The sequence below is a fragment of the Macrosteles quadrilineatus genome, unplaced genomic scaffold, assembly GCF_028750875.1.
Source record: "Macrosteles quadrilineatus isolate MER2022 unplaced genomic scaffold, UCM_ALF_1.0 Scaffold_3__2_contigs__length_128488019, whole genome shotgun sequence".
In the NCBI taxonomy this organism is placed as follows: domain Eukaryota; kingdom Metazoa; phylum Arthropoda; class Insecta; order Hemiptera; family Cicadellidae; genus Macrosteles; species Macrosteles quadrilineatus.
This window is the reverse complement of record NW_026542596.1, coordinates 115,531,738-115,542,613: the sequence shown is the minus strand read 5'-3', so window position 1 is coordinate 115,542,613 and position 10,876 is coordinate 115,531,738. Positions and strand designations below refer to the sequence as shown.

The window sequence follows — 10,876 nt, the reverse complement described above, 5'->3', positions numbered from 1 at the left end:
GATCACAAGACATTTAGAGAATTGGACAAACTATATAGAGCAACTCAAGCAGATTACTTCAATAAACGGCATGGAGTGAGAGATGAAAAGCAATTCACTATTGGATGCAATGTGTATATTCCTGATAGGAGAGAAGATGGGAAGATAGTTAATAAAGTAGCTCCAAGATCATACACAGTTAAGACAAACGAAGGCATGTTACGTCGCAACGGGGTAATGCTAAGACAACTACAACCCAAAACATCTGATGACCCTGGAACTGAGCCTAATTGTTTTTCCTCATTTGGTAGACAAATAAATCCACCAAGAAGAACGTGTCTTTAAAAAAAGGGAAGAGAAGATGTCATATGTTTGTTGTTCTTTTATATTTATTGAGCGGAGCGAGCGAAGCGAGCGTAGCTCTTTGGGATCAACTTCAATGCAACAAATAAAGCAACATCACTCAATAACGGCAGAACACATTTCAGCCAAACTTAACAAGATTACTTAGACTAATAGTGAGATGGTTAATAAACAAACAAATTTCAATTAGATAATGCTAATACAATTTAAAACGAACTTAAAATTTCCAAATTTTAACATTAGGCTTATGGGACTAAAGTAGCCATATGACAGTTTTTTGTTTACAAGAAAAATGTAAACAAGAGAATCATAAGATATTTCTGAACTTTCTAGACTTTTCTTTTAAACGTTTTTTAACCATTCCTATGATTTCAATAAACAAGAAAATGCCGTTAAAACATTTTTTTAAGGCGCGGAGTTCACTGAAAATCGAGAAAATATACGGAACTACTTTCTCAATGCGCGGAGCATAAACAAGGAGCGGAGGGATACGGACCAGTGACTACTTTCTTGGGAACCTATTTGTGTTGCCAGCTGATTAGAAACAGCCAATGTTAGAAATCAGGATGTAATAAGCGATATATCAAACCGCATCGAAATCGATATTTAATCCGATAATACATCACAGGTTATATTATGTTGAATTACATCGACGGTGCAGTAAGTTATTACACTTATTAATAAAACGCAGATTGAACACTCATCTAATTTAGGCATGTGGGGAAGGTAGGTCGGGGTTTATGAGTATTCGTGACTACATTAAGTGTTTTGAAGTAAGGTTAGATTAGGGAGGTAAAGTGTAGGTTATAAGTAGGTGATCGGGTTGTTTATTTGTGTTGCACCAAATAAACTGATAATATTTTTTTGGTCAAAACTACCATAATGCAATTTTGGAAGAGGTATCTGAATAACAAGATGTAGATGTAGTAAAAACAAATCTGAATTATTAGAATTTTAATCAATAAAACAAGCATTAGTACATCTATTGACTTTTTTACATTTAGTTACTTATACAAATATCAAATCACGTTTGTTCCGCTCAACTGGCTTTCACCTCTCTGAAAGCAACCCTAGTTTAGTTGAGCGTAGCTCTTTGGGATCAACTTCAATGCAACAAATAAAGCAACATCACTCAATAACGGCAGAACACATTTCAGCTAAACTTAACAAGATTACTTAGACTAATAGTGAGATGGTTAATAAACAAACAAATTTCAATTAGATAATGCTAATGCAATTTAAAACGAACTTAAAATTTCCAAATTTTAACATTAGGCTTATGGGACTAAAGTAGCCATATGACAGTTTTTTGTTTACAAGAAAAATGTAAACAAGAGAACCAGTGACTACTTTCTTGGGAACCTATTTGTGTTGCCAGCTGATCATCAGAAACAGCCAATGTTAGAAATCAGGATTTAATAAGCGATATATTGAACCGAATTGAAATCGATATTTAATCCGATAATACATCACAGGTTATATTATGTTGAATTACATCGACGGTGCAGTAAGTTATTACACTTATTAATAAAACGCAGATTGAACACTGGTCTAATTTAGGCATGTGGGGAAGGTAGGTCGGGGTTTATAAGTATTCGTGACTACATGTTTTGAAATAAGGTTAGATTTGGGAGGTAAAGTGTAGGTTATAGCGAGTATGTTTTATCTATGGTTATAGGTAGGTGATCGAGTTGTTTATTTGTGTTGCACCAAATAAACTGATAATATTTTCCTGGTCAAAACTACTATAATGCACTTTTGGAAGAGGTATCTGAATAACAAGACGTAGTAAAAACAAATCTGAATTATTATAATTTTAATCAATAAAACCAGCATCTATTGATTTTTTACATTTAGTTACTTTTAGACAAATATCAAATCACGTTTGTTCCGCTCAACTGGCTTTCACCTCTCTGAAAGCAACCCTAGTTATTATTAAGATCATCTGGAGATTGTTGTTGTTTTGTATTTACAAATAATTCAGTTGGTAACATTTTATTCCTAAGATAAAAATTGTTAATCAATATAAAACTTCTTTATTTGACACATAGATCTATAGGAATGAAGCCTAACCAAGTGAATGTTAAGAATAGTAAATATGTGCATGAGAGGTTGACTTCTAAAGTAGTGCAAGTTAAAAAGCCAAGATATAAGGTAGGTGATAGCGTAAGGATTTCCAAGTATAAACATGTTTTTAGTAAAGGTTATACTCCAAATTGGACAGGGGAACTATTTACAATAGCAGAAGAAGAATACAAAGCCTGTGACTTATATCTTGAAAGATGAAAATGGCAATATAATCAGGGGAGGCTTCTATACAGAGGAGTTGTTAAAGACCAAGTATAAGGACATGTATTTGGTAGAGAAGGTAATTAGGAGAAAGGGTGATTCGTTGTATGTCAAATGGCTTGGGTTCCCAAGTAGCCAGAACTCATGGATTTCCACTAAGGATGTCCAAGGGAGCACATCATAAGCTGGGAGCGCGCCCGAGTTCGCGTGCAAATCTCACATGATTTTGAGAATATACATGTGAATAGATGTGGATTTGAAATGTTAATAGAGTTTGAACATTTATATAGGGGTGTATTGGACGAAAGCTGGATTTTTTAAAAAGTGGCCAAAAAAATGAGCCATATTCCAGACGTGTTTTTCAGTATTAAAAAAGTAGAAAATTTATATAGAGGTGTATAGGTCGAGAGCTGGGTCTTTAAAAAAGTGGCCAAAAAAATGAGCCACTCATTTTTCTCATTTTTCCCCTATAAAAAGTGCCCTAAAAGTGCCTCCAAAACGCCGAAAGTGGGGTATCTTTCTGGGTTCACCACTACTATTATATTTCATATTATTTATTAGTATTTCATATTTGTTAAAATATTTAATTATTGATCGCACTAACTATCAATCTCAACTCAACTCTCCTGTAAAATGGCGTTTGCCGTGTGTGTAATAAATAAATAAATATCAAAGCTTGTGTTAGCTTAGCTGTACCAGTAGATGCCAATGACAGGCCTGTGGGCCTAAACTATTTGGCCTACCTAAGTTAGGCATAATACTCTAAAGTTTCAAAAGTAATTTATAATAACCATATCCCCTAACATTAGCTCTAACTTAAATCAGCTTGGGAGACTGAGATAAAATTTTTGTTTGATCATCCTTGTAACTTACCTAGTCCAACCAAAGTAAAGCCATTAGAAAAAGAAATAGGCCTAATGAGTTTTTAGATTAGAGGTTTTTCTTTCAACGGTTAGGGTGAAACTGTAGCTTCACAAGAATTTTAAACACATTGCTAATCAAGGCTTGTGTAGTTGTGTACCAACAAAAATAAAGGAAAACATCTGAATTTTCGTTATTGAACACAAAGACGTTTGTCATTAACTCTTATTAGTTTGATTTGTAAAGTGTACAAACTAAGTTACTGGCTCGGTGTCAACTCAACTAAGTAAGCTACTGGTACTGGTATAACTTATCAGAATATTTGTTTACTAGGCTACTAAGTTAGTGAGCTTTCTGGACGGCCCTGCTTTCTGTCAAGTAAATCTTGCATTTTCCTTTAAACCAAGTAGCCTACTAACCAACAGAACAGTCAGAGTTGCGAGAAGATAAATTATTTTGAACTACAAGACTAAAACCGGGCTTAACTTACCTAGTTTTGAAATGAGAATTTTTTTAGAATAGGATAGGCTAGGAGTAGGACATTGGACGGATTGGTCACTGGGCTAGTGGGTTAGGGCTATAAAAAACGACTCCTGTTTGAATGTAGAAATAGATTTTCAATTAAAATTGTTTTGGTTTAGAACACTATATGTTTTATATTAAATATTTTAATGGATTTATAATCATTAATCATACATTTAAATTTAAATAAATAATCCGTAAATTACTGAGCTGGTGTCACTTGCTTTCCATGTTATCTTTTATTATGGGACTTCCGGGGCTGGACAGCACCACTTGCAACGTTGCCAATTCTACAAGGCCGCGGCCTGTAGTTAAAGGCGGCCGTGGTGTGACACCATAGATTAAACATACGATAGCACGATTTGTTTTTCAGTATTAATTTTGCCAACAGTTACATTAGGAGGCTTCTGGACTATTGAAGGTTTAGTAATCGAAAAATTAGTTCTGTTCATTAAATACCTACAATTATAAATGCCTCAAATTCAATTTTATATTTTTTAAATCATGAAATTAAACTGTCATAAACTAACCAAACTAACCAGACTTGCTGATAATGAAAAATCGAATGAAGGGTAATAAAAAAATAGTTCTGTTCATAAAATAAAACTAAATGGCTCAAATTCAATTTTATAATGTTTTAATAACCAACCAAACTTGCTGATTATGAGAAAAATCCTTGACAAAAAGTTATTGCTCTCGGAGGGATTTGAACCCGGCCCTCCCGTTATCAGAACAGCTACCTATCCACTATGCCACCAAGTCTATATGACTGTGGCGACTAGCGCCACGTCTCGTGAAGCTCCTGCTCTCTAGGAGCATATACTTCCAGATACTGTGGGTCCAAGCCCTGGTAGCTCAGCTACCTGTAGACGTCAACGTCGTTCTGGGGGGTTACTCGTCGATCCGGGGACGGAGCTGGGGAACATCCTCAGCAACCATGTCCCTGATGTGTTTCCACGGAGAAACATCCGCCGTCTCTTCAAGTCTTGCTCGAAGGCCGTCGACGATGTCTCGGAAGAGTTGGTACTGCCGCAGAGTCCCTGATGACGGTTTCCTCACGTACGAAATTTACTTCACGATCACATGTGACATCACCTACCCGGTCCAGAAAAATAGAATTGAAATGAAGTAACGTATTTTTACTTTCTCCCCCTATACCATAGCACACCATAGTATATGGAGAAAGTATTTTTTTCGTCAAAATTTTCAAGTTTGAGTGGATATATCCGTTTTGGGTCCCCTGGACCCAAAAAAGTGGTTTTCCATGTCTGTGTGTGTGTGTCTGGATGTGTACAGAGCTAGGGACTACGTGGTCCGATTTCGATGAAATTTGGTATGTAGGTTCTAATCCAACGGTATCTCCAGGTGTTTTTTTCATTTTTTCAAAATTTTGATTTTTAATGGGGATTTTTCAATAAAAATCCATAAAAACTGGAAAAATCGGATTTTCTCAAAAATGGCCTAACGATTTTGATAAAAGTTAAGTATGTTGTAGCCCTTTAAATTCTGAACAAAATGGTACAAATCCCATTTTTGTAAAAATTACGGTTCAAAAGTTATTGTAAATTATTTTATTTTCCCATAAAATAACGAAAAATAGGATTTTAGAAAAAATCCGGTTTTGATTTAACATAGTGTGTCATGGTCCTTACAATTTTGATAGTTTTTTTTTCATTATTTAGAAATTTTGATTTTTAATGAGGATTTTCCCATAAAAACCCCATAAAATAACGGAAAAATTGGATTTTCCCAAAAATGGACAGAACAATTTTGATAAAAATTTAGTATGTTATATTCCTTTAAATTCTGAACAAAATTGTACAAATCCAATTTCCGTATATTTACTCTCACCGCTTACACATGATGAAGGTCATTGACAAACTTATGGGAGAAAGTATGTGTCAGAATGCTGAAACCATTTATTTATAGAGCTTTAGGCAGGGGTAGAAGGTTGAGCAACAATGAAACTTCCAGGTTCACCTAAACATTGCGTTCCGTTTTTCTGAGGGGGGGAGGGATGTAATTGTTATCGTAAACCTTTTTACTGTCCGTCGTTAACTTTTACCAGAGAAAACTGGATTTTGATTCTGATTCTGACCCAGGACTGAGCCTTGCGGCACCCCATGTACTAGTTGAGTAGCCGATGTCGAGCCGTTAATAGCAACACACTGCAGCCTCCCATTCAAATATGAGTGAAAATTTAAAAACGTACGTTTTCAGAGAAAGCACTTGGCAATTTTTTTTCTCCTTTTTTCTAAACTTTTATTTTTTTTTTATTTCATTAACGTTTGAAGTTTCATAAAATGTCCATGGTAACGCAATATCTTTGGCAGTTTTTTTTTAAAAGATCATCTTTAGTGGAAAAACACAAAATCCTGTCACGACCATAACAAACGTTTAAATGAATATTAAAAATAGTTAATATTATTTTTACAACTATGTTTTGCTATAAACTAATTGACTTTTATGACCATTATACAATAAAAAGGTCACTGAGCTGTTGGTATATTTGGTCTTTCTAGAAAAAAGTAAAAAAACTCAAAAAATTAAAAAAAGCCAATAAAATCTTTTTAAGTTTGTATAACTCCGAAAAAACTTACCTGAGACCCGAAAAGTCGTTATGTTTGTATAGAGGTGTGCTTCTTTTGTGTATAAAACATTGAAATATGACGATATTTTAATTTTTGAAATTTTTATGATAGAAATCGTAAACGTTATGGTTAGGGACAAGCGGTACGGTCGTGAATTTTCTGAAATAATCTGAATCTTTCTAAACAATCCTTCAATTATACTGTTAGTTATAATAAAAATATGTGTTTCAATTGAACTAAACTGTTCAATTTACAATGATATTAAAGTTATTGTCACGACCAAACACACTATAATCCATAAGGCTGGATTGGTCGTGAAAAAACCCGCGATGGTCGTGAAACTTTGGTCGTGAATAGGGATCCCAGACGTCCTCTTTTTCCCGGACACGTCCTCTTTTTGGGTACAAAAAAAACGTCCGGGGGATTTTCGGCAATACTTTCAAATGTCCGGGATTTTGACTTTGTGAGAAAATAAAAAAATATTTCTGCAAGTATTAATATTAGCAATCAGCTTTTATAATTAATCGTCATCATAACAATTAAACTAAGTTAAAATACTACACTTTAATAATATCTTACGTATAAAAGTGTCATTTCCTCTTTCTTTAGGTCAAATTTCGTGTATAACGTACGCTAGAATCCATTGGAAATACTGTAGAACAAAACAGAAAGGAAGGCGAAACTGAATAACTCTGCTCACTAGTAGCCAGTTTGCCAGGCCAGTAGCATACTAGCATTGACTTTATAACACTACGTAGTGTTTATAGTCAATGATACTAGCGACCGTCGGCCGTCAACCAGTGACTAGCTCTTCGTCTGCTTACTTTACGTTACATGTTACATGCCTACTTAAAAAATAATTATCTTACTTTTTAATTTGTCCGTGTTGATCGTCCTTAGGGCCTACCCTAATGCCGAAAAGAAAATGTGTATTTTCAGAAAAGTTGAAAGAAAAGTTTACTTGTTTTAAGCGTGGTTGACATGAACTGTTGCTTGCTGGGCAGGTATAATGCAGTCGTGTTGGGTGCTAGTTCTTAAACACTTCTTAGATAAAATAAGTTCTCTGGTTCAAAATCATGGTCTGATTTTGGACAATTTCTGTTTAGCATGCACATTGGCACCAGAGTGTTTTTTGTAAATCAAACATTCTTGAATGTGTTGTAATGTTGCGGTATTCTTTTGATATTAAAACCACCAAAGTCTCAATAAAAAAAAAAAAACAAAAAAAACATGACATTATGCGAGTACAAGTTTATTTTTTAACATTTCTTGACCTTTAAAAAATAAACTGGGAAGCTTGAACACATTAAACTAGGTCCTCAAAATAGCTTAAAAAGTACTAATTTTAGCACGTTATTTCCAATTTTTTTTACATTACGTTACATCCCAAATGGTCGTGATGCCAAATCGAGGGACAGACTTATTTTGTCATGGTAGTCAGTTTGCAATGACAATAAAATTATAATATGCTCCTTTTTTGTAAGTTTAATAACCATTGATGACATCGTGAATTTCGAGACTTTAAAAATACGAAAAAAATACCTAGAACCTGTTTAAAACCAAATAAACTGCTTGGAATATATGTAAAGCCTTGTTTACACCAAGCCAGTTGGCAGGCAGGCTACCTAACAACACTGAGCCAAAGAAGAACTCAAAAGCCAGTATGATCTAAACTTGACTCTCAGAGGTTGCAGCCCTTACCCGTTTTAGTTTTCAAAGTAAGTTTTAGTTTTTGTTGAGTGAATTGAATATAGTTGTTATAAGTGAAGTTTAAGAGCTAACAACACTCCAATCTTAAAAAATTAACTACCAAAACACAAGGAGAAATAAAACACAGTTGAATATATAAGTCACACAGTAAGATGTAATAGAATCAATTGATGAAAACAGGTAGGTGAGAATGTTCCACAAAACACTACCGATTTTTGTACCTAATGTTTTTACAAAACAAACAAAACTCTGTACTTTAATCAATATTGTACACAAAACTCGTGGAATAGGTTATAACGAATGGCAGGGTATAACAATAATCGCTAAGTACAAAGTCTCTGTCCGCTCTGGGACTGAGGCAACAATGTAGCAATGCCTATACAATCTACAATGAAAAACAAATTCTCTATACTTATTTGTTGTCAAGTACGAGTACGATTATTTATAAAGAGCGTTACTATACATGATTCAGCCATGTTGTAGAAAACAATCACATGTATCACCACGAGTCCACTGTCCTATGTTGCGGATTATGAGTAGTCATGGAAGCATCTTAGGGTGGCCAATTCTCTTCTCAATGACACAACGAGTACTGTGCACAAAAAACTGACGAGAGGGTAAACAAATCCATAAAATCATACCTGCCTTAAATTCGGTTACAATTTTCAATAATTTTCCAGCTATCGATAGTACTACAACTAAACTAATTTGATCTAAAACTATGTTTAACCTTGTAAATTCAAATAATTATAAAAAAATAATAAATTCATGTGATGGTTTGACTTAGCTGTACACAAAATAATTTGTTTCATTAAATCCAAAACAATAATTAGACATTTTACTTAAATAGTTAAATACAGTACGTTACTCTTTCAAATCTATATTTTTATCTAATTAAGAAAAAAAGTCAACTTAACTAGTGTAATTTTGTATGCGCTTTGAATTTCAGTTACACGTTTGTAGCTTTATATGGTACAAACAAACAACGTTCTATGTAGATTAAACAAATAATTGCACTTTTCATAAAATCTTTATATAAAACATAAATAGACTCTGCTACCATGTGAAACATGTCGAGTACAACCGTATACACAACTCCAGTTCCGTTAAACACAAAGAACCGATAGATGAAAACTATCCGACCAACTGAATGGTACAAATAACTTTTTACTGTGAAAAATATTTTATTAAAAAACTTTACGGTCTACCTCAGCCTACAATATAAAGCTTTTAATCGATATTCACCTATTACAAATCCGAGGGAAATATACGCTTTTATTTATTTACTAAAATAAAATTATATTATTAACAACTATACACTCAAAATATATGTACAATGAAACCGAGTATGCACAAATAGGGCTGAAGCTTAAAAATTCCAGCACCAAAGTACCCTGCACACTCCAGCACTGAGCTAACTTTAACAATAACTGGGACGAGCGTAAAGTAACAACTTACTTACAAAGACTAATACATTGATTTTGATCAGTCTGTACAATGATTTGTCAACATAATAACAAAATACTGTGGCACAGTTTTTCTTAAAAATAAATTAAGTTTTAGGTGTGCACACCATTCAGAACAAACTAGCAATTTTTATTGCCAGCCTAGTTTTAACTAATATAAAAATACTATTTGCCAAAAATAATTTATTTTGTTCAATTATTTATATTTTCAAAGATTGTAATTTGCAAAAACATACAAAATAAATACTTTGAAAAGGATTTAATACCAAAAATGTCTACTAGCAGCCATTGTATTGCCTAAGTATTTACGATTGTAGGTTATTAATGTATACATTTTTATCTTGATGCAAATAAAAAAAAACTTATAATAAAGATTTTCTTTAAAAATTAGTTTTAAAGGCGGAATTCATAATGAATATCTGCTGCTAATACAAAGCCACATGTCAAAAGAAATAAGATTAAATGAAGTGTCTACAAAAGTTAATGTACTATTTTACTTGAGAAAAAATATAACATTGATAATTTTTTTTATTAGGTTAATCACTCCCATTTGGTGTGAGGTCAACTCAACATCCAACACCATGAAATACGCTAACATTTCGAACTTTGTACACAAATTTGCCCTGTAAAATGTAAAATGTTTACAACACAACATTCCCGAGGAAAGCAATAAGATTCAAAGGATAGTTTACCTCTAAAAAAAATCTCACACACTGCTAAATGTGTGGAATCTAAACCTAACCGCTACTTATTGAGCATTTAATCGGCTGGTAGAAATGAATCACTGATTCAGCTAATGTGGAGAGGAAGAAAAACTATGCCACAATGAATACAAGTTGAAGGCAACAATACAATATAAATAAAATCTAATATTTGTTTACGCCGGGGAGACGGAGGGTGGTTAGAGCGGGTCTTTGGACGGGACCCAGATTGTTGGCCCGGACTGGTCATGGATCACTTCCTTCACCTTCTGGTAGATCTCTTCAGGAGTGTCTCCTTGCACGATGGCTGTGAACAATAGAGGAGATCATGAATCACAGGAAACCTAACTAGATATATTAATAGTAACACTGAAAGTAGTTGGTGAAATCCTGA

The 10,876-nt window shown here is 33.8% G+C and overlaps 1 protein-coding gene across 13 annotated transcripts in view; it reads right to left on the bottom strand.

The window, feature by feature from the left end:
* Positions 1–8,447: 8,447 nt before the first annotated feature.
* LOC128988457 (disks large 1 tumor suppressor protein-like) overlaps positions 8,448–10,876 on the bottom strand; it is a 1,201,819-nt gene continuing 1,199,390 nt past the window's right edge. For all 13 annotated transcript variants that reach the window (XM_054409756.1, XM_054409751.1, XM_054409752.1 and 10 more), the window contains one exon: positions 8,448–10,789. In XM_054409756.1, the coding sequence (XP_054265731.1) occupies positions 10,683–10,789 (107 nt within the window). In that variant the 3' untranslated portion in view covers positions 8,448–10,682. The remainder of the gene's footprint in view (positions 10,790–10,876) is intronic.